Raw genomic sequence first — 25,319 nt, 5'->3', positions numbered from 1 at the left:
ATCTCTGCTGTAAATGTGAGACTTTCATGATTTGTGAGGTAAATGTGAGACTTTTCATGACTTCTGAGGTAAATGTGAGACTTTCCATGATTTCTGAGGTAAATGTGAGACTTTCCATGATTTATAAGGTAAATGTGAGACTTTCCATAATTTATAAGGTAAATGTGAGACTTTCCATGATTTCTGAGATACATGTGAGACTTTCCATGATTTCTGAGGTAAATGTGAGACTTTCCATGATTTCTGAGGTAAATGTGAGACTTTCCATGATTTATAAGGTAAATGTGAGACTTTCCATAATTTATAAGGTAAATGTGAGACTTTCCATGATCTCTGCTGTAAATGTGAGACTTTCATGATTTGTGAGGTAAATGTGAGACTTTTCATGACTTCTGAGGTAAATGTGAGACTTTCCATGATTTCTGAGGTAAATGTGAGACTTTCCATGATTTATAAGGTAAATGTGAGACTTTCCATAATTTATAAGGTAAATGTGAGACTTTCCATGATCTCTGCTGTAAATGTGAGACTTTCATGATTTGTGAGGTAAATGTGAGACTTTTCATGACTTCTGAGGTAAATGTGAGACTTTCCATGATTTCTGAGGTAAATGTGAGACTTTCCATGATTTATAAGGTAAATGTGAGACTTTCCATAATTTATAAGGTAAATGTGAGACTTTCCATGATTTCTGAGATACATGTGAGACTTTCCATGATTTCTGAGGTAAATGTGAGACTTTCCATGATTTCTGAGGTAAATGTGAGACTTTCCATGATTTATAAGGTAAATGTGAGACTTTCCATAATTTATAAGGTAAATGTGAGACTTTCCATGATCTCTGCTGTAAATGTGAGACTTTCATGATTTGTGAGGTAAATGTGAGACTTTTCATGACTTCTGAGGTAAATGTGAGACTTTCCATGATTTCTGAGGTAAATGTGAGACTTTCCATGATTTATAAGGTAAATGTGAGACTTTCCATGATTTCTGAGATACATGTGAGACTTTCCATGATTTCTGAGCTAAATGTGAGACTTTTCATGATTTCTGAGGTAAATATGAATCTTTCCATGATTTCTGAGCTAAATGTGAGACTTTTCATGATTTCTGAGGTAAATATGAATCTTTCCAAGATTTCTGAGGTAAATGTGGGACTATTCATAATTTCTGAGGTAAATGTGAGAATTTCTATGATTTCTGAGGTAAATGTGAGACTTTCCATGATTTCTGAGGTAAATGTGAGACTTTCCATGATTTCTGAGGTAAATGTGAGACTTTCTATGATTTCTGAGGTAAATGTAAGACATTCCATGATTTCTGAGGTAAATGTGAGACTTTCCATGATTTGTGAGGTAAATGTGAGACTTTTCATGATTTCTGAGGTAAATGTGAATCATTCCATGATTTCTGAGGTAAATGTGAGACTTTCTATGATTTCTGAGGTAAATGTGAGACTTTCTATGATTTCTGAGGTAAATGTGAGACTTTTCATAATTTCTGAGGTAAATGTGAGACTTTCTATGATTTCTGAGGTAAATGTGAGAATTTCTATGATTTCTGAGGTAAATATGAGACTTTCCATGATTTCTGAGGTAAATGTGAGACTTTCCATGATTTCTGAGGTAAATGTGAGACTTTCCATGATTTCTGAGGTAAATGTGAGAATTTCTATGATTTGTGAGGTAAATGTGAGACTTTCCATGATTTCTGAGGTAAATGTGAGACTTTCCATGATTTCTGAGGTAAATGTGAGATTTTCCATGATCTCTGCTGTACATGTGAGACTTTCTATCATTTTTTAGGTAAATGTGAGATTATCCATGATTTCTGAGGTAAATGTGAGACTTTCCATGATTTCTGAGGTAAATGTGAGACTTTCCATGATTTCTGAGGTAAATGTGAGACTTTCTATGATTTCTGAGGTAAATGTAAGACATTCCATGATTTCTGAGGTAAATGTGAGACTTTCCATGATTTGTGAGGTAAATGTGAGACTTTTCATGATTTCTGAGGTAAATGTGAATCATTCCATGATTTCTGAGGTAAATGTGAGACTTTCTATGATTTCTGAGGTAAATGTGAGACTTTCTATGATTTCTGAGGTAAATGTGAGACTTTTCATAATTTCTGAGGTAAATGTGAGACTTTCTATGATTTCTGAGGTAAATGTGAGAATTTCTATGATTTCTGAGGTAAATGTGAGACTTTCCATGATTTCTGAGGTAAATGTGAGACTTTCCATGATTTCTGAGGTAAATGTGAGACTTTCCATGATTTCTGAGGTAAATGTGAGACTTTCCATGATTTCTGAGGTAAATGTGAGAATTTCTATGATTTGTGAGGTAAATGTGAGACTTTCCATGATTTCTGAGGTAAATGTGAGACTTTCCATGATTTCTGAGGTAAATGTGAGATTTTCCATGATCTCTGCTGTACATGTGAGACTTTCTATCATTTTTTAGGTAAATGTGAGATTATCCATGATTTCTGAGGTAAATGTCACATTCCATCATTTCTGAGGTAAATTTGATATTTTCACACACTTCGAATATTATTACTGAATTCATGTCGGCCACTTATTACTGTAAATTCCATATATTGCTGTATTTTAGGTGAATTGTACATATGGCTCAATTTCTGAGGTAAATTATCAGTTTATTGCTTTATTACACAGTGAATGTCACATTTCGCCCCATTTCTGTGGCATTTTCCCCATTTCTGTGGTATTTTCCCCATTTTTGTGGTATTTTCCCCATTTCTGTAGTATTTTCCCCATTTCTGTGGTATTTCTCCACATTTCTGTGGTATTTCGCCCCATTTCTGTGGCATTTTCCCTATTTCTGTGGTATTTTCCCCCATTTCTGTGGTATTTTTCCCCATTTCTGTGGTATGTCCCCCATTTCTGTGGCATTTTTCCAGTTGCTGTAGTATTATCCCCATTTCTGTGGCATTTTCCCCATTTCTGTGGTATTTTCCCCCATTTATGTGGTATTTCTCCCCATTTCTGTGACATTTCCCCATTTCTGTGGTATTTCTACTCATTTCTGTGGCATTTTCCCCTCTGTATTTTCCCCATCACTGTACTTTTCCCCATTTCTGTATTTTTCCTCATTTCTGTGGCATTTTTCCTATTTCTGTGGTATTTCCCCCCATTTCTGTGGTATTTTCCCCATTTATGTGGCATTTTCCCAGTTGCTGTGGTATTATCCCCATTTATGTGTCATTTTCCCCATTTCTGTGGTATTTTCCCCATTTCTGTGGCATTTTCCCAGTTGCTGTGGTATTATCCCCATTTATGTATCATTTTCCCTATTTCTGTGGTATTTTCCCCCATTTCTGTGGTATTTTTCCCCATTTCTGTGGTATTTTCCCCATTTCTGTGGCATTTTTCCAGTTGCTGTGGTATTATCCCCATTTATTTGTCATTTTCCCCATTTCTGTGGCATTTTCCCCATTTCTGTGGTATTTTTCTCCATTTCTGTGGTATTTCGCCCCATTTCTGTAGTATTTTCCCCCATTTCTGTGGTATTTTCCCCATTTCTGTGGCATTTTCCCAGTTGCTGTGGTATTATCCCCATTTATGTGTCATTTTCCCTATTTCTGTGGTATTTTCCCCCATTTCTGTGGCATTTTCCCTATTTCTGTGGTATTTTCCCCCATTTCTGTGCTATTTTCCCCATTTCTGTGGCATTTTTCCAGTTGCTGTGGTATTTTCCCAATTTCTGTAGCATTTTCCCTATTTCTGTGGTATTTTCCATTTCTGTGGTATTTTTCCCCATTTCTGTGGTATTTTTCCCATTTCTGTGGCATTTTTCCAGTTGCTGTGGTATTATCCCCATGTATGTGTCATTTTCCCCATTTCTGTGGTATTTTCCCCATTTCTGTGGCATTTTTCCAGTTGCTGTGGTATTATCCCCATTTATGTGTCATTTTCTCCATTTCTGTGGTATTTTTCCCCATTTCTGTGGCATTTTTCCAGTTGCTGTGGTATTATCCCCATTTATGTGTCATTTTCCCCATTTCTGTGGTATTTTTCCCCATTTCTGTCATTTTCTCCATTTCTGTGGTATTTTTCCCCATTTCTGTCATTTTCTCCATTTCTGTGGTATTTTTCCCCATTTATGTGTCATTTTCCCCATTTCTGTGGTATTTTCCCCATTTCTGTGTCATTTTCCCCATTTCTGTGGTATTTCGCCCCATTTCTGTGGTATTTTCCCCATTTCTGTGGTATTTTCCCCATTTCTGTGGTATTTTCCCCATTTCTGTGGCATTTTTCCAGTTGCTGTGGTATTATCCCCATTTCTGTGTCATTTTCCCCATTTCTGTGGTATTTTCCCCATTTCTGTGTCATTTTCCCCATTTCTGTGGTATTTCGCCCCATTTCTGTGGTATTTTCCCCATTTCTGTGGTATTTTCCCCATTTCTGTGGCATTTTTCCAGTTGCTGTGGTATTATCCCCATTTATGTGTCATTTTCCCCATTTCTGTGGCATTTTCCCCATTTCTGTGGCATTTTCCCCATTTCTGTGGCATTTTTCCAGTTGCTGTGGTATTATCCCCATTTCTGTGGCATTTTCCCCATTTCTGTGGCATTTTTCCCCATTTCTGTGGCATTTTACCTCATCTCTGAGGTATTTTGCCTCATGTCTTCCCTTATTTCACTCTATTGCTGTGTTTTTTATGTGGTTTTTGATGTCATTGTATTCCTGTCAGCCATTTCCACGTGATGAGGTAAATCACGTCGGATTTCTCCGCAGGGCTGTGCGATATTAATGATTTCCCTGCGCTTTCCTGTCAGACTCGCCGACATTTGACGATTGTGTATGTTTTCGCTGTCATTTTTGGGCGGATGCTTGTCGGCCCCCGCTCACACACAGACACGCACCTCGGAGCCTCCTCCTGAGCTGTTTGTTGTTGTTGTGGCCGCGGTTTGTGTGCTAGCGGCCCGGCCATGCTGTTGATAGAATAAACCCCTCCCGTCCACATTTTTGCAGGCCCAGGCCGCTTTCTCCTCTACAACCAAACCCGCCGTAACCCCGCCCACGGCTGTCATTAACAACTCCAGCACGCCTCAACCTAACCCAAGCCCCGCCTATTACTGACCTCTTTTCAGTCAATACACGTCTCAACCGAACCCTTCGCACCACGCCCCCTCGGTGACGTCTCCTCAGCCGGCTCCTCCTATTGGCTGGCGCCCGTCGGCTGCGTGCGCTTCATGTTAGGCTGCGCCTCCCCCTTTCCTTTTCTCTGGCTGCCGCCGCCGCCGCCGGTCCCCGGAGCTCCTGTCAGCCGCCCCCGGGCGCGCGTCCGTCCGTCCCCTCCCTCCCCTCCGTGTGCTGACAAGATGGCGGCGGTGGTGATGAGCGGCGGGGTGTCGGTGGTGGCCCGGCTGGAGGGCCGAGAGTTCGAGTACCTGATGAAGAAGCGCTCGGTGACCATAGGCCGGAACTCGTCGCAGGGCTCGGTGGATGTCAGCATGGGGCACTCCAGCTTCATCTCCCGCCGGCACCTGGAGATCTTCACGGCCGGGGACGACGAGGAGGCCGGGGCCGACTTCTACCTGCGCTGCCTGGGCAAGAACGGGGTGTTCGTGGACGGCGTGTTCCAGAGGAGGGGGGCCCCGCCGCTGCAGCTGCCCCGAGTGTGAGTACCGGGGGGGCGGGGCCAGGATGCTACCGGCGGGGGCGGGGCCATGATTGGATGGACCGAGGGGGTGGGGCCAGTATTGTACTGGGGAGGCGGGGTCAACATTTACTGGGGGCGAGGCCTGGGGATGGTGTCAGCATTGTATCGGGGAGGCGTGACTAGTATTGGATGGATACGGGGATACGGGGTTAAGTATAGGATTGGGAGGTGCGCCATGGATTATATGGGGGTGGGGATGACAATTTATGGATTGGGGGAGGAGGGGTCTGCACTGTATGGATTGGGGGAGGAGGGGTCTGCACTGTATGGATTGGGGGAGGCGGGGTCAGCACTGTATGGGTTGGGGAGGCGGGGTCAGCACTGTATGGATTGGGGGAGGCGGGGTCTGCACTATGGATTGGGGGAGGTGGGGTCTGCACTGTATGGACCATGGAAGGCGGGGTCTGCACTGTATGGACCATGGAAGGCGGGGGCTGCACTGTATGGATTGGGGAGGCGGGGTCAGCACTGTATGGACCATGGAAGGCAGGGTCTGCACTGTTTGGACCGGGGGAGGGGTCTGCACTGTATGGACCGGGGGAGGGGTCTGCATTGTATGGACCATGGAAGGCAGGGGCCTGCACTGTATGGACCGGGGGAGATGGGGTCTGCACTGTATGGATTGGGGGAGGCGGGGTCTGCACTGTATGGATTGGGGGAGGCGGGGTCTGCACTGTATGGATTGGGGGAGGCGGGGTCTGCACTGTATTAACCGGGGGAGGCGGGGTCTGCACTGTATTAACCGGGGGAGGCGGGGTCTGCACTGTGTGGATTGGGGGAGGAGGGGTCTGCACTGTATTAACCGGGGGAGGAGGGGTCTGCACTGTGTGGATTGGGGGAGGAGGGGTCTGCACTGTATGGATTGGGGGAGGAGGGGTCTGCACTGTATGGATTGGGGGAGGAGGGGTCTGCACTGTATGGATTGGGGGAGGAGGGGTCTGCACTGTATGGATTGGGGGAGGAGGGGTCTGCACTGTATGGATTGGGGGAGGTGGGGTCTGCACTGTATGGATTGGGGGAGGCGGGGTCTGCACTGTATGGATTGGGGGAGGCGGGGTCTGCACTGTATGGATTGGGGGAGGCGGGGTCTGCACTGTATGGACCGGGGGAGGCGGGGTCTGCACTGTATGGATTGGGGTAGGCGGGGTCTGCACTGTATGGATTGGGGGAGGTGGGGTCTGCACTGTATGGATTGGGGGAGGCGGGGTCTGCACTGTATGGATTGGGGGAGGCGGGGTCTGCACTGTATGGATTGGGGGAGGCGGGGTCTGCACTGTATGGATTGGGGGAGGCGGGGTCTGCACTGTATGGATTGGGGGAGGCGGGGGCTGCACTGTATGGATTGGGGGAGGCGGGGTCTGCACTGTATGGATTGGGGGAGGCGGGGGCTGCACTGTATGGATTGGGGGAGGTGGGGTCTGCACTGTATGGATTGGGGGAGGCGGGGTCTGCACTGTATGGATTGGGGGAGGCGGGGTCTGCACTGTATGGATTGGAGGAGGCGGGGTCTGCACTGTATGGATTGGGGGAGGCGGGGTCTGCACTGTATGGATTGGGGGAGGCGGGGTCTGCACTGTATGGATTGGGGGAGGCGGGGGCTGCTGATGTACCACCCAGGGGGCGCTCAGCCTCACAGATATAATGGTAATGGGAGGTGGTTGTAGTGGGGGAATAAAGGGTCCTAATGGGCATATGGAAAGGGGTAAATGGGGGCTATAGTAAATATTTTTGGGGTCCTGATGGAGGTGGGAGGGGGTGTATACTTGGTGGGGGGAGGCAGGCGGCACAGGGGGAATGTGACTGTTTACACTAGGTGCGCAGGGCATGCTGGGAAATGTCACTCCCCTGTAGAGTTGGTTACAGCCCCCGCATAGATCTGCTCCTCTGGGGTCTCAGTACATGTGCTGTCTCCTCGTGCTGTAGGCCTTAGTCGGCCGGGGCTGCTGGGAGTTGTAGTTCTGGAGTCCCTGATGCATGGGGGGGTTTTGGCTTTTGCCCCTGCTCGCTCTGACATGGCCAGCTTTGTTTTCTGTGGCTCTATCAGCTGAGGAGCTCTGACAGGTCCGGCTGAATCCTGCCCTCCGTGTGCTTTTTGTCAGCCTCAGAGGCATTTGTGGGGCTATGAGGAGACCCCCGGCCGCTCCACACTCAGATCCCATCACTACGGCTGGTAATACACAGTGCAGCACACAGAGGCTGCAGGAGGCAAATGCTGCAACATTTTCAATTAAACCCAATTGCTAAAGTAATTTTCGGTAAATAAGGAGTTGGGGGGAGGCTCCTGCTGCAGCCGGGTGCCTTACAGTCACACAGGAGGTTACAGATGAAATGTTTGACTCCTGATCAAGCCTCGTGTCCTCAATAATTCCAGGGAACATCCGGAAGGTGGGGCAGATGGAGGACGGTCTGTTTTGTACTGGGAGCAGTATTATGAATGCAGCTCTGGATGTGGAGAATGGGCTCAGATGGGCTCGCTGAGTGAGGAGATTAGTCCCGGTGGGGTCGGGCAGGTTATCGCATCCCTCTTGCTCTCTCAGCTTCTTAGTACAGGCCTGGATTACAGAGATCAGTGGCGGCCGGGCGGCAGCTTTCTCTCCTGTCACCTGTGTCCTCTGCAGCATTTTCCTTTAATGGAGTGACCAGAGCTGAAATCTCAATTCTGCTCTCTCTGAAAGGTTAACATTCCCAGCATATATTTTGCAGCATATCCAGCTGACGGAGGATGAAATCTATCCCAACATGTCCTGCACAACAGCAGTTTTCATGCTGCTTACGTTGTTTGTGTCTCAGGACAGTAGAATTAGGAGTGCAGCTCTGGATACACAAGACTGTTTTATGGTCTCCTTTTATATAGCGACCCCACACAGTGACTCCACCAGCAGAATAGTGAGTGCAGCTCTGGAGTATAATACAGGAGGTAACACAGGATCATTAATGTACACAGTGACTGCACCAGCAGAATAGTGAGTGCAGCTCTGGAGTATAATACAGGAGGTAACTCAGGATCAGTAATGTATGTACACAGTGACTGCACCAGCAGAATAGTGAGTGCAGCTCTGGAGTATAATACAGGAGGTAACTGTGGATCAGTAATGTATGTACACAGTGACTGCACCAGCAGAATAGTGAGCGCAGCTCTGGAGTATAATACAGGATGTAACTCAGGATCAGTAATGTAATGTATGTACACAGTGACTGCACCAGCAGAATAGTGAGTGCAGCTCTGGAGTATAATACAGGAGGTAACTCAGGATCAGTAATGTATGTACACAGTGACTGCACCAGCAGAATAGTGAGTGCAGCTCTGGAGTATAATACAGGAGGTAACGCAGGATCAGTAATGTATGTACACAGTGACTGCACCAGCAGAATAGTGAGTGCAGCTCTGGAGTATAATACAGGAGGTAACTGTGGATCAGTAATGTATGTACACAGTGACTGCTCCAGCAGAATAGTGAGTCAAGCTCTGGAGTATAATACAGGTGGTAACTCAGGATCAGTAATGTATGTACACAGTGACTGCACCAGCAGAATAGTGAGTGCAGCTCTGGAGTATAATACAGGAGGTAACTCAGGATCAGTAATGTAATGTATGTACACAGTGACTGCACCAGCAGAATAGTGAGTGCAGCTCTGGAGTATAATACAGGAGGTAACTCAGGATCAGTAATGTAATGTATGTACACAGTGACTGCACCAGCAGAATAGTGAGTGCAGCTCTGGAGTATAATACAGGAGGTAACTCAGGATCAGTAATGTATGTACACAGTGACTGCACCAGCAGAATAGTGAGTGCAGCTCTGGAGTATAATACAGGAGGTAACTCAGGATCAGTAATGTAATGTATGTACACAGTGACTGCACCAGCAGAATAGTGAGTGCAGCTCTGGAGTATAATACAGGAGGTAACTCAGGATCAGTAATGTAATGTATGTACACAGTGACTGCACCAGCAGAATAGTGAGTGCAGCTCTGGAGTATAATACAGGAGGTAACTCAGGATTAGTAATGTAATGTATGTACACAGTGACTGCTCCAGCAGAATAGTGAGTCAAGCTCTGGAGTATAATACAGGAGGTAACTCAGGATCAGTAATGTATGTACACAGTGACTGCACCAGCAGAATAGTGAGTGCAGCTCTGGAGTGTAATACAGGAGGTAACTCAGGATCAGTAATGTATGTACACAGTGACTGCACCAGCAGAATAGTGAGTGCAGCTCTGGAGTATAATACAGGGTCAGTGCAGGATGGGTGATGAATCCTCTATGGGTGTTGTTGTGGACACTGGTGACATCTCTGTATTTTAGTATAATGGTTGTTGCTGTTTTTTGCCTTCGGTGTCCAATCTGTTCTGGTTTCAGGAATGTTCCATCTTCTCTTAAAATGTTTCAGTGAGAGGAAGATGATGATGATGAGCTGCGTCCTGCCTTCTCTGGTGCCCGGAATGAGTGAAGCTGTTGTGTGTCTTTACAGGACGGTTACTGGGATCTGCGGCCGCCGGTCTACATATATAAAGTGCATCTACCAAGGGCCGCTGATACCAGGAGGCGCCCAACTCAGTCCATTACTCTGTTATCAGCTCTTGTAATGGCTGATAACAGAAAGTAATAGCTTGTGGTCACCTCTTCTACAATCTCCCCCCCCAGTAATGGCTGATAACAGGGAGTAATAGACTGTACTCACCTGTCCTACAGTCTCTTCCCCCAGTAATGGCTGATAACAGGGGAGTAATAGATTGTACTCACCTGTCCTACAGTCATCTCCCCCAGTAATGGCTGATAACAGGGAGTAATAGACTGTACTCACCTGTCCTACAGTCTCCTCCCCAGTAATGGCTGATAAGAGAGTAATAGATTGTACTCACCTGTCCTACAGTCTCCTCCCCCAGTAATGGCTGATAACAGAGAGTAATAGATTGTAGTCACCTGTCCTACAGTCTCCTCCCCCAGTAATGGCTGATAACAGTGAGTAATAGATTGTACTCACCTGTCCTACAGTCTCCTCCCCCAGTAATGGCTGATAACAGGGAGTAATAGATTGTACTCACCTGTCCTACAGTCTCCTCCCCCAGTAATGGCTGATAACAGAGAGTAAGAGATTGTACTCACCTGTCCTACAGTCTCTTCCCCCAGTAATGGCTGATAACAGGGGAGTAATAGATTGTACTCACCTGTCCTACAGTCTCCTCCCCCAGTAATGGCTGATAACAGAGAGTAATAGATTGTACTCACCTGTCCTACAGTCTCCTCCCCCAGTAATGGCTGATAACAGGGAATAACAGATTATAGTAAACCGTTTCCTGTGGGGGTCTCAGTGTCGGACCCTCTGGATGTTTAGTGGTCATGCTGTTGGTATGTGGGGGTTCTTGGAGGATGGGGGGGCAGCACAATATGTCAGTACGTTGTGTTCTCTGCCCCGGGGCCTCCTGTGATCATCTGTGTAATGAGCAGTGATCGCCAGGGTCGGTATTACTATGGTTACAGCAGAGGCTGCAACATTCCCAGCAAAGAACAGATATCTGATGAGAAATTTAATGGGTTAAAGCAAACACAATCCGCGCACTGTAGAGCGAGCGCAGGTCCCGCGCACTATAGAGCGAGCGCAGGTCCCGCGCACTATAGAGCGAGCGCAGGTCCCGCGCACTATAGAGCGAGCGCAGGTCCCGCACACTGTAGAGCGAGCGCAGGTCCCGCACACTATAGAGCGAGCGCAGGTCCCGCGCACTATAGAGCGAGCGCAGGTCCCGCGCACTATAGAGCGAGCGCAGGTCCCGCGCACTATAGAGCGAGCGCAGGTCCCGCGCACTATAGAGCGAGCGCAGGTCCCGCGCACTATAGAGCGAGCGCAGGTCCCGCACACTGTAGAGCGAGCGCAGGTCCCGCACACTATAGAGCGAGCGCAGGTCCCGCGCACTATAGAGCGAGCGCAGGTCCCGCGCACTATAGAGCGAGCGCAGGTCCCGCGCACTATAGAGCGAGCGCAGGTCCCGCGCACTATAGAGCGAGCGCAGGTCCCGCGCACTATAGAGCGAGCGCAGGTCCCGCGCACTATAGAGCGAGCGCAGGTCCCGCGCACTATAGAGCGAGCGCAGGTCCCGCGCACTATAGAGCGAGCGCAGGTCCCGCGCACTATAGAGCGAGCGCAGGTCCCGCGCACTATAGAGCGAGCGCAGGTCCCGCGCACTATAGAGCGAGCGCAGGTCCCGCGCACTATAGAGAGTGAGCGCAGGTCCCGCGCACTATAGAGAGTGAGCGCAGGTCCCGCGCACTATATAGAGCGAGCGCAGGTCCCGCGCACTATATAGAGCGAGCGCAGGTCCCGCGCACTATATAGAGCGAGCGCAGGTCCCGCGCACTATATAGAGCGAGCGCAGGTCCCGCGCACTATATAGAGCGAGCGCAGGTCCCCGCGCACTATATAGAGCGAGCGCAGGTCCCGCGCACTATATAGAGCGAGCGCAGGTCCCGCGCACTATATAGAGCGAGCGCAGGTCCCGCGCACTATATAGAGCGAGCGCAGGTCCCGCGCACTATATAGAGCGAGCGCAGGTCCCCGCGCACTATATAGAGACGAGCGCAGGTCCCGCGCACTATATAGAGCGAGCGCAGGTCCCGCGCACTATATAGAGCGAGCGCAGGTCCCGCGCACTATATAGAGCGAGCGCAGGTCCCCGCGCACTATATAGAGCGAGCGCAGGTCCCGCGCACTATATAGAGCGAGCGCAGGTCCCGCGCACTATATAGAGCGAGCGCAGGTCCCGCGCACTATATATAGAGCGAGGGCAGGTCCCGCGCACTATATAGAGCGAGCGCAGGTCCCGCGCACTATATAGAGCGAGCGCAGGGACTGCGCCGTTTTTGGTCGTGGGGCTGTAGAGGGGCACAATGGTTGTCTCCATACACAGCACTGATCCGCGAGGCCGCGCTGCGCCGGGGGAGGATTATTGCGCGGCCTCCGTATTTATACCCGGAGATGTTTTCATTCCTCTGCTGGAGGAGAGTGGAAATTTCCAGCAGCCGCAGTGTTAACTCTACGAGAGCCGGTCCCCAGCGAGCCGGAGAGACTGATGATGGTCGCCGAAACCTCCGACTCACTGAATTATCCTCACTTGGATTGTGCTGCCTGTTTGTTACCCAAGAAAGGAGGCGTCGTCCACTGTGCGGGGGTATACGGGCGTCCGCGCTATATACACCGCGGCCGTGTACACACCGCCGCGGTGTAACACCGTTCTATCCATCCGCTAGGACGGTCCAGTCACCTTCATAGAGACCGCCCCCCCTCCTGTGATGATGGATTCAGTTTATTTTCATGTGTTCTTTTATATCGGTTCTAGGTTTTTTGCTTATCATTGTGTGTATTCTATCCTCTATGCTTGTGTAGTGCAGCGCTTATATAGTACATATATTCATATTTTTATATATCCCACCTTTATATACTAGGTCGGGACCCTAGGGATTGGGACATTGTCCTCTATCCTCAGCGTCGGGCCCCCAGTGATTGGGACATTGTCCTCTATCCTCAGGGTCGGACCTCCAGGGATTGGGACGTTGTCCACTATCCTCAGGGTCGGACCTCCAGGGATTGGGACATTGTCCTCTATCCTCAGCGTCGGGCCCCCAGGGATTGGGACATTGTCCTCTATCCTCAGCGTCGGGCCCCCAGTGATTGGGACATTGTCCTCTATCCTCAGGGTCGGACCTCCAGGGATTGGGACATTGTCCACTATCCTCAGGGTTGGATCGCATGAATTGAGACGTTGTCCTCTATCCTCAGGGTCGGGCCCCCAGGGATTGGGACATTGTCCTCTATTCTCAGCGTCGGGCCCCCAGGGATTGGGACATTGTCCTCTATCCTCAGGGTCGGGCCCCCAGGGATTAGGACATTGTCCTCTATCCTCAGGGTCGGGCCCCCAGGGATTGGGACATTGTCCTCTATCCTCAGGGTCGGATCTCAGGGATTTGAACATTGTAGTCTATCCACAGGGTAGGACCCCAGTGATTGGGATGTTATCCTCTATCCATAGGGATTGTGACCCCTGTCCTCAGACTCTGACCACAGGGATTGGGACATTGTCCTCTAGCCACATGGTTGGACCCTCAGAGATTAGGATGTTCTCTTCTAGCCACAGAACCCCCCTGGGATGTCCTCCATCCATAGGGTCGGACCCCCATCGTTTACCCACAAGGTCAGGCCCCAAGTGATTAGGATGTTGTCCTCTATCCACAAAGGTTGGATCCCCGTCCTCTATCCAGATGGTCAGGCCCCCAGGGAATAGTATGTTGTCCTCTGTCCACAGGGTCAGACCCCCAGGGATCGGGACATTGTCCCTCTATCCACATGGTTGGAGGCCCAGAGATTGGGATGTTGTCTCTATCCACAGGGTCAGACCCCCAGGGATTGAGACATTGTCCTCTATCCACACGGTCGGACCCACCAGACATTGGGACATTGTCCTATATTCTCAGGGTCTGACCCCCCAGGAAATGGGATGTTGTCCACAGGGTTGGACCCCAGGGATTGTGACGTTGTCCTCTATCCTCAGGGTCGGTCCCCATGGATTGGGATGTTGCCCTCTCGGAGCCCCCCCATGCCTTTGCCTCGCTGTGATTTCCTCCCTTGTGTGTCCTGTCTCCATGTTGGTGGCTGTCGGGCTGTGGTACAGCGGCAGTGCCATCCCCCGCCTCCTCCCAGCGTCGGTCTGATCCCGGCAGTGGCACAACTTGTGCCTACAAGCCGGCAGCGGAGCGGCCCCGGCCTGCACCATTCCCTCCTTTTTGGCTGCGGCGTTGCTTGTTTGGCCCAGTCGGAGCGGTGGCGGTGCCGGCTCGCTGTGCGTGTGCAGAAGATGCTCCGTGCCCTGACGCTGCGGAGACGAGAGGGTCGTGCGCTCTCACGAGATTTATTACAAATAATGACCTGTGGGAAGCATTTCAGTCTCTGGTGACTAATTTATGAACCAGGAGGCTCAGGATGAGCAGAGGTTTAGCTGGATATAACCTGACTACATGCTAATGAATCAGGGGGCTCAGGATGAGCAGAGGTTTAGCTGGATATAACCTGACTACATGCTAATGAACCAGGGGGCTCAGGATGAGCAGAGGTTTAGCTGGATATAACCTGACTACATGCTAATGAATCAGGGGGCTCAGGATGAGCAGAGGTTTAGCTGGATATAACCTGACTACATGCTAATGAACCAGGGGGCTCAGGATGAGCAGCTCTTTAGGCCCCAGACTTCCCTGCCTGTGTGCACAGTCTTCCCTATCGTCCTGGTGGCCGGTGGGTGAATCAGGAGGCTCGGGATGAGCAGCTGTAGCTTTCTGCTTGTGATCATTTCTCGTGTTGTCGTCGGTACCTTTGAAGAACATTACTGAAAAGCAGCGCTGCGGTTTCCCTGCGCAGGACCGTACGTCGCTGCTGACTTCCTTCCTGCTGCGGTCACCCACCGTATAATGCGAAGGGCAGGTTATCCTCCTCCCAGCACTAGGCACGTAGCCCGCCGATGGGTGCGGAGAGTCAAAAAAATAGGCAGAACAGTGCGTGCTGCACCTGAGAGCTCAGGATGAGCAGACCACGATTGCACAGAGAATGTGTGCACTTAGCTATCCGCCTGCAGAGGCCTCCTGGTCCCTCCATCAGTCACGTAGCCCAGACCTCCTCTGTGACCCCGGCCACTGACTGCACAGAATATAATGTATCCTGCACAGGCCAGAGAGGATCATACCGCACTGTAGTACACACGGATTTCAATGGGCGCCCCTCAGGGCCTCCCAGAATAGCCCGGCATGTGTATATTTACACACAGACGTCCTGGGGGAACCGCCACTCATGTGCTACACGCTACCTCTTGTTTATGTTTATGGAGATGTGGAAACGGCACAAGACACCCGAGGCCACATTACATAACTCCCATCCTCCCTCCGTCACCGCGTACATGATGTGGAGAGCAGGCTGTGCATGCATTATAGCAGTTATATTCCTGTACATAGGGGCAGTATTATAGTAGTTATATTCTTGTACATAGGGGGCAGTATTATAGTATTTATATTCTTGTATATAGGGGCAGTATTATAGTAGTTAAATTCTTGTATATAGGGGCAGTATTATAGTAGTTATATTCTTGTACATAGGGGCAGTATTATAGCAGTTATATTCCTGTATATAGGGGGCAGTATTATAGTAATTATATCCTTGTACATAGGGGCAGTATTATAGTAGTTATATTCTTGTACATAGGGGCAGTATTATAGTAGTTATATTCTTGTATATAGGGGGCAGTATTATAGTAGTTATATTCTTGTATATAGGGGCAGTATTATAGTAGTTATATTCTTGTATATAGGGGCAGTATTATAGTAGTTATATTCTTGTACATAGGGGGCAGTATTATAGTAGTTATATTCTTGTACATAGGGAGCAGTATTATAGTAGTTATATTCTTGTATATAGGGAGCAGTATTATAGTAGTTATATTCTTGTATATAGGAGCAGTATTATAGTAGTTATATTCTTGTACATAGGGAGCAGTATTATAGTAGTTATATTCTTGTACATAGGGGGCAGTATTATAGTAGATATATTCTTGTATATAGGAGCAGTATTATAGTAGTTATATTCTTGTACATAGGGGGCAGTATTATAGTAGTTATATTCTTGTATATAGGAGCAGTATTATAGTAGTTATATTCTTGTACATAGGAGCAGTATTATAGTAGTTATATTCTTGTATATAGGGAGCAGTATTATAGTAGTTATATTCTTGTACATAGGAGCAGTATTATAGTAGTTATATTCTTGTATATAGGGGCAGTATTATAGTAGTTATATTCTTGTATATAGGGGCAGTATTATAGTAGTTATATTCTTGTATATAGGAGCAGTATTATAGTAGTTATATTCTTGTACATAGGGAGCAGTATTATAGTAGTTATATTCTTGTACATAGGGGGCAGTATTATAGTAGATATATTCTTGTATATAGGAGCAGTATTATAGTAGTTATATTCTTGTACATAGGGGGCAGTATTATAGTAGTTATATTCTTGTATATAGGAGCAGTATTATAGTAGTTATATTCTTGTACATAGGAGCAGTATTATAGTAGTTATATTCTTGTATATAGGGAGCAGTATTATAGTAGTTATATTCTTGTACATAGGGGGCAGTATTATAGTAGTTATATTCTTGTATATAGGGGCAGTATTATAGTAGTTATATTCTTGTATATAGGGGCAGTATTATAGTAGTTATATTCTTGTATATAGGGGCAGTATTATAGTAGTTATATTCTTGTATATAGGAGCAGTATTATAGTAGTTATATTCTTGTATATAGGGGCAGTATTATAGTAGTTATATTCTTGTATATAGGGGCAGTATTATAGTAGTTATATTCTTGTATATAGGGGCAGTATTATAGTAGTTATATTCTTGTATATAGGAGCAGTATTATAGTAGTTATATTCTTGTATATAGGGGGCAGTATTATAGTAGTTATATTCTATATAGGGGGCAGTATTATAGCAGTTATATTCTTGTATATGGGGGGCAGTATTATAGTAGATATATTCTTGTATATAGGAGCAGTATTATAGTAGATATATTCTTGTACATAGGGGGCAGTATTATAGTAGTTATATTCTTGTACATAGGAGCAGTATTATAGTAGTTATATTCTTGTATATAGGGGGCAGTATTATAGTAGTTATATTCTTGTACATAGGGGCAGTATTATAGTAGTTATATTCTTGTATATAGGAGCAGTATTATAGTAGTTATATTATTGTACATAGGGGGCAGTATTATAGTAGTTATATTCTTGTACATAGGAGCAGTATTATAGTAGTTATATTCTTGTACATAGGAGCAGTATTATAGTAGTTATATTCTTGTATATAGAGGCAGTATTATAGTAGTTATATTCTTGTATATAGGGGCAGTATTATAGTAGTTATATTCTTGTATATAGGGGCAGTATTATAGTAGTTATATTCTTGTATATAGGAGCAGTATTATAGTAGTTATATTCTTGTACATAGGGGGCAGTATTATAGTAGTTATATTCTTGTATATAGGGACAGTATTATAGTAGTTATATTCTTGTATATAGGGGGCAGTATTATAGTAGTTATATTCTTGTACATAGGGGGCAGTATTATAGTAGTTATATTCTTGTACATAGGAGCAGTATTATAGTAGTTATATTCTTGTACATAGGGGGCAGTATTATAGTAGTTATATTCTTGTACATAGGGGCAGTATTATAGTAGTTATATTCTTGTATATAGGAGCAGTATTATAGTAATTATATCCTTGTACATAGGGGCAGTATTATAGTAGTTATATTCTTGTACATAGGGGCAGTATTATAGTAGTTATATTCTTGTATATAGGGGGCAGTATTATAGTAGTTATATTCTTGTATATAGGGGCAGTATTATAGTAGTTATATTCTTGTATATAGGGGCAGTATTATAGTAGTTATATTCTTGTATATAGGGGCAGTATTATAGTAGTTATATTCTTGTACATAGGGGGCAGTATTATAGTAGTTATATTCTTGTACATAGGGAGCAGTATTATAGTAGTTATATTCTTGTATATAGGGAGCAGTATTATAGTAGTTATATTCTTGTATATAGGAGCAGTATTATAGTAGTTATATTCTTGTACATAGGGAGCAGTATTATAGTAGTTATATTCTTGTACATAGGGGGCAGTATTATAGTAGATATATTCTTGTATATAGGAGCAGTATTATAGTAGTTATATTCTTGTACATAGGGGGTAGTATTATAGTAGTTATATTCTTGTATATAGGAGCAGTATTATAGTAGTTATATTCTTGTACATAGGAGCAGTATTATAGTAGTTATATTCTTGTATATAGGGAGCAGTATTATAGTAGTTATATTCTTGTATATAGGGGCAGTATTATAGTAGTTATATTCTTGTATATAGGAGCAGTATTATAGTAGTTATATTCTTGTATATAGGGGCAGTATTATAGTAGTTATATTCTTGTATATAGGGGCAGTATTATAGTAGTTATATTCTTGTATATAGGGGCAGTATTATAGTAGTTATATTCTTGTATATAGGGGCAGTATTATAGTAGTTATATTCTTGTATATAGGGGGCAGTATTATAGTAGTTATATTCTATATAGGGGGCAGTATTATAGCAGTTATATTCTTGTATATAGGGGGCAGTATTATAGTAGATATATTCTTGTATATAGGAGCAGTATTATAGTAGATATATTCTTGTACATAGGGGGCAGTATTATAGTAGTTATATTCTTGTACATAGGAGCAGTATTATAGTAGTTATATTCTTGTATATAGGGGGCAGTATTATAGTAGTTATATTCTTGTACATAGGGGCAGTATTATAGTAGTTATATTCTTGTATATAGGAGCAGTATTATAGTAGTTATATTATTGTACATAGGGGGCAGTATTATAGTAGTTATATTCTTGTACATAGGGGGCAGTATTATAGTAGTTATATTCTTGTATATAGGGGCAGTATTATAGTAGTTATATTCTTGTATATAGGGGCAGTATTATAGTAGTTATATTCTTGTATATAGGGGCAGTATTATAGTAGTTATATTCTTGTATATAGGAGCAGTATTATAGTAGTTATATTCTTGTATATAGGGGCAGTATTATAGTAGTTATATTCTTGTATATAGGGGCAGTATTATAGTAGTTATATTCTTGTATATAGGGGCAGTATTATAGTAGTTATATTCTTGTATATAGGAGCAGTATTATAGTAGTTATATTCTTGTACATAGGGGCAGTATTATAGTAGTTATATTCTTGTATATAGGGACAGTATTATAGTAGTTATATTCTTGTATATAGGGGGCAGTATTATAGTAGTTATATTCTTGTACATAGGGGGCAGTATTATAGTAGTTATATTGTTGTACATAGGAGCAGTATTATAGTAGTTATATTCTTGTACATAGGGGGCAGTATTATAGTAGTTATATTCTTGTACATAGGGGGCAGTATTATAGTAGTTATATTCTTGTATATAGGAGCAGTATTATAGTAGTTATATTCTTGTACATAGAAGCAGTATTATAGTAGTTATATTCTTGTATATAGGAGCAGTATTATAGTAGTTATATTCTTGTATATAGGGGGCAGTATTATAGTAGTTATATTCTTGTATATAGGAGCAGTATTATAGTAGTTATATTCTTGTACATAGCAGTATTATAGTAGTTATATTCTTGTATATAGGAGCAGTATTATAGTAGTTATATTCTTGTATATAGGGGGCAGTATTATAGTAGTTATATTCTTGTATATAGGGGCAGTATTATAGTAGTTATATTCTTGTATATAGGGGGCAGTATTATAGTAGATATATTCTTGTATATAGGAGCACTATTATAGTAGTTATATTCTTGTACATAGGGGCAGTATTATAGTAGATATATTCTTGTACATAGGAGCAGTATTATAGTAGTTATATTCTTGTATATAGGGGGCAGTATTATAGTAGATATATTCTTGTATATAGGAGCAGTATTATAGTAGACATATTCTTGTATATAGGGGCAGTATTATAGTAGTTATATTCTTGTATATAGGGGCAGTATTATAGTAGTTATATTCTTGTATATAGGGGCAGTATTATAGTAGTTATATTCTTGTATATAGGGGCAGTATTATAGTAGTTATATTCTTGTATATAGGGGCAGTATTATAGTAGTTATATTCTTGTATATAGGGGCAGTATTATAGTAGTTATATTCTTGTATATAGGGAGCAGTATTATAGTAGTTATATTCTTGTACATAGGGGGCAGTATTATAGTAGTTATATTCTTGTATATAGGGACAGTATTATAGTAGTTATATTCTTGTATATAGGGGGCAGTATTATAGTAGTTATATTCTTGTACATAGGGGGCAGTATTATAGTAGTTATATTCTTGTACATAGGGGGCAGTATTATAGTAGTTATATTCTTGTATATAGGGGCAGTATTATAGTAGTTATATTCTTGTATATAGGGGCAGTATTATAGTAGTTATATTCTTGTATATAGGGGCAGTATTATAGTAGTTATATTCTTGTATATAGGGGGCAGTATTATAGTAGTTATATTCTTGTACATAGGGGGCAGTATTATAGTAGTTATATTCTTGTACATAGGGGGCAGTATTATAGTAGTTATATTCTTGTATATAGGGGGCAGTATTATAGTAGTTATATTCTTGTATATAGGGGGCAGTATTATAGTAGTTATATTCTTGTATATAGGGGCAGTATTATAGTAGTTATATTCTTGTATATAGGGGCAGTATTATAGTAGTTATATTCTTGTATATAGGGGCAGTATTATAGTAGTGATATTCTTGTATATAGGGGCAGTATTATAGTAGTTATATTCTTGTATATAGGGGCAGTATTATAGTAGTTATATTCTTGTATATAGGGGCAGTATTATAGTAGTTATATTCTTGTACATAGGGGCAGTATTATAGTAGTTATATTCTTGTACATAGGGGCAGTATTATAGTAGTTATATTCTTGTACATAGGGGGCAGTATTATAGTAGTTATATTCTTGTACATGGGGGGCAGTATTATAGTAGATATATTCTTGTATATAGGGGGCAGTATTATAGTAGTTATATTCTTGTATATAGGGGCAGTATTATAGTAGTTATATTCTTGTATATAGGGGCAGTATTATAGTAGTTATATTCTTGTATATAGGGGCAGTATTATAGTAGTTATATTCTTGTACATAGGGGGCAGTATTATAGTAGTTATATTCTTGTACATAGGGGGCAGTATTATAGTAGTTATATTCTTGTACATAGGGGCAGTATTATAGTAGTTATATTCTTGTACATAGGGGGCAGTATTATAGTAGTTATATTCTTGTACATAGGGGGCAGTATTATAGTAGTTATATTCTTGTATATAGGAGTAGTATTATAGTAGTTATATTCTTGTATATAGGGGCAGTATTATAGTAGTTATATTCTTGTACATAGGGGCAGTATTATAGTAGTTATATTCTTGTACATAGGGAGCAGTATTATAGTAGTTATATTCTTGTATATAGGGGGCAGTATTATAGTAGTTATATTCTTGTATATAGGGGGCAGTATTATAGTAGTTATATTCTTGTATATAGGGGGCAGTATTATAGTAGTTATATTCTTGTATATAGGGGGCAGTATTATAGTAGTTATATTCTTGTATATAGGGGGCAGTATTATAGTAGTTATATTCTTGTATATAGGGGGCAGTATTATAGTAGTTATATTCTTGTACATAGGGGCAGGCAGGGCTGTGGAGTCGGAGTCGTGGAGTCGGAGTCGGAGCTCATTTTGGTGGAGTCGGAGTCGGAGTCGGTATAAAATGCACCGACTCCTAACATATATAATAAATTGGGGACAGGAGTGCAATGCAGAATGTGCTGAATATTTTACTAAATAATAACATTTAGTATAATGCTTATATTTAAGTGAAAAATTTATTGTAGTACAATGTGAACATCAGACATTTAATTGTTTTTATGATACAATAATCAAGATAATTGGATAGAACATAAAATATTTATTGGAATACAACTTTAGAACACAAAAAAACTAATAAATTGTAAATATGTAATATATATATATATATATATATATATATATATATATATATATATATATATATATACACAGTGTATATACACACACAAGATATATATGTAATCTACTGTATATTACATAGTGTATTACATATTTACAATTTATTACAGTTTTTTGTGTTCTAAAGTTGTATTCCAATAAATATATTTTATGTTCTATCCAAATATCTTGATTATTGTATCATAAAAATTATTAAATGTCTGATGTTCACTTACGCATATTCATGTACTACAATAAATTTTTCACCTAACTATAAGCAATATATGTCGGAGCCGGAGCCGGAGCCGGAGCCGGAGCCGGAGCCGGTGCAAGAGAATTTGAGGAGTCGGAGTCGGAGTCGAAGGTTTGGCTTACCGACTCCACAGCCCTGATTATAGTAGCTATATTCTTGTATATAGGGGGCAGTATTATAGTAGTTATATTCTTGTACATAGGGGGCAGTATTATAGTAGTTATATTCTTGTATATAGGGGCAGTATTATAGTAGTTATATTCTTGTATATAGGAGCAGTATTATAGTAGATATATTCTTGTACATAGGGGGCAGTATTATAGTAGATATATTCTTGTATATAGGAGCAGTATTATAGTAGATATATTCTTGTACATAGGGGGCAGTATTATAGTAGATATATTCTTGTATATAGGGGCAGTATTATAGTAGATATATTCTTGTATATAGGGGCAGTATTATAGTAGTTATATTCTTGTATGTAGGGCCAGTATTATAGTAGTTATATTCTTGTACATAGGGGCAGTATTATAGTAGTTATATTCTTGTATATAGGAGCAGTATTATAGTAGATATATTCTTGTATATAGGAGCAGTATTATAGTATTTATATTCTTGTATATAGGGGCATTATTATAGTAGTTATATTCTTGTATATAGGGGCAGTATTATAGTAGTTATATTCTTGTATATAGGGGGCAGTATTATAGTAGTTATATTCTTGTATATAGGGACAGTATTATAGTAGTTATATTCTTGTATATAGGAACAGTATTATAGTAGTTATATTCTTGTACATAGGGGGCAGTATTATAGTAGTTATATTCTTGTATATAGGGGCAGTATTATAGTAGTTATATTCTTGTATATAGAGGCAGTATTATAGTAGTTATATTCTTGTATATAGGGGGCAGTATTATAGTAGTTATATTCTTGTATATAGGGACAGTGACAGTATTATAGTAGTTATATTCTTGTATATAGGGGGCAGTATTATAGTAGTTATATTCTTGTACATAGGGGGCAGTATTATAGTAGTTATATTCTTGTACATAGGGGCAGTATTATAGTAGTTATATTCTTGTATATAGGGGGCAGTATTAGTAGTTATATTCTTGTATATAGGGGCAGTATTATAGTAGTTATATTCTTGTACATAGGGGGGAGTATTATAGTATTTATATTCTTGTATATAGGGGCAGTATTATAGTAGTTATATTCTTGTATATAGAGGCAGTATTATAGTAGTTATATTCTTGTATATAGGGGGCAGTATTATAGTAGTTATATTCTTGTATATAGGGACAGTGACAGTATTATAGTAGTTATATTCTTGTATATAGGGGGCAGTATTATAGTAGTTATATTCTTGTACATAGGGGGCAGTATTATAGTAGTTATATTCTTGTACATAGGGGCAGTATTATAGTAGTTATATTCTTGTATATAGGGGGCAGTATTATAGTAGTTATATTCTTGTATATAGGGGCAGTATTATAGTAGTTATATTCTTGTACATAGGGGGGAGTATTATAGTATTTATATTCTTCTATATAGGAGCAGTATTATAGTAGTTATATTCTTGATTATAGGGGCAGTATTATAGTAGTTATATTCTTGTATATAGGGGGCAGTATTATAGTAGTTATATTCTTGTATATAGGGGCAGTATTATAGTAGTTATATTCTTGTATATTGGGGCAGTATTATAGTAGTTATATTCTTGTATATAGGGGGCAGTATTATAGTAGTTATATTCTTGTATATAGGGACAGTATTATAGTAGTTATATTCTTGTATATAGGGGCAGCATTATAGTAGTTATATTCTTGTACATAGGGGGCAGTATTATAGTAGTTATATTCTTGTATATAGGGACAGTATTATAGTAGTTATATTCTTGTATATAGGGGGCAGTATTATAGCAGTTATATTCTTGTACATAGGGGCAGTATTATAGCAGTTATATTCTTGTACATAGGGGGCAGTATTATAGTAGTTATATTCTTGTACATAGGGGGCAGTATTATAGTAGTTATATTATTGTATATAGGAGCAGTATTATAGTAGTTATATTCTTGTATATAGGGGCAGTATTATAGTAGTTATATTCTTGTACATAGGGGGCAGTATTATAGTAGTTATATTCTTGTATATAGTGGCAGTATTATAGTAGTTATATTCTTGTATATAGGGGCAGTATTATAGTAGTTATATTCTTGTACATAGGGGCAGTATTATAGTAGTTATATTCTTGTACATAGGGGGCAGTATTATAGTAGTTATATTCTTGTATATAGTGGCAGTATTATAGTAGTTATATTCTTGTATATAGGGGCAGTATTATAGTAGTTATATTCTTGTATATAGGGACAGTATTATAGTAGTTATATTCTTGTATATAGGGGGCAGTATTATAGTAGTTATATTCTTGTATATAGGGGGCAGTATTATAGTAGTTATATTCTTGTATATAGGGGAAGTATTATAGTAGTTATATTCTTGTACATAGGGGGCAGTATTATAGTAGTTATATTCCTGTATATAGGGGCAGTATTATAGTAGTTATATTCTTGTACATAGGGGGCAGTATTATAGTAGTTATATTCTTGTACATAGGGGGCAGTATTATAGTAGTTATATTCTTGTACATAGGGGGCAGTATTATAGTAGTTATATTATTGTATATAGGAGCAGTATTATAGTAGTTATATTCTTGTA

The 25,319-nt window shown here is 42.0% G+C and overlaps 1 protein-coding gene and 1 long non-coding RNA gene across 3 annotated transcripts in view; one reads left to right on the top strand and one right to left on the bottom strand.

The window, feature by feature from the left end:
• Positions 1-4,974, bottom strand: part of LOC142310466 (uncharacterized) — a 180,414-nt gene extending 175,440 nt beyond the window's left edge. Inside the window, exon 1 of the long non-coding RNA XR_012754162.1 lies at positions 4,888-4,974. This is a non-coding gene — a long non-coding RNA (uncharacterized LOC142310466). The remainder of the gene's footprint in view (positions 1-4,887) is intronic.
• Positions 4,975-5,226: 252 nt separating this feature from the next.
• FOXK2 (forkhead box K2) overlaps positions 5,227-25,319 on the top strand; it is a 50,760-nt gene continuing 30,667 nt past the window's right edge. The window contains exon 1 of one of the 2 annotated variants that reach the window (XM_075351448.1): positions 5,227-5,645. In XM_075351448.1, coding sequence (XP_075207563.1) covers positions 5,347-5,645 — 299 coding nt within the window. In that variant the 5' untranslated portion in view covers positions 5,227-5,346. The remainder of the gene's footprint in view (positions 5,646-25,319) is intronic. The other variant, XM_075351447.1, reaches the window with a different exon arrangement.

The sequence above is a fragment of the Anomaloglossus baeobatrachus genome, chromosome 5 (assembly GCF_048569485.1).
Source record: "Anomaloglossus baeobatrachus isolate aAnoBae1 chromosome 5, aAnoBae1.hap1, whole genome shotgun sequence".
NCBI lineage: Eukaryota > Metazoa > Chordata > Amphibia > Anura > Aromobatidae > Anomaloglossus > Anomaloglossus baeobatrachus.
This window is presented reverse-complemented; position numbering and strand designations above follow the sequence as displayed.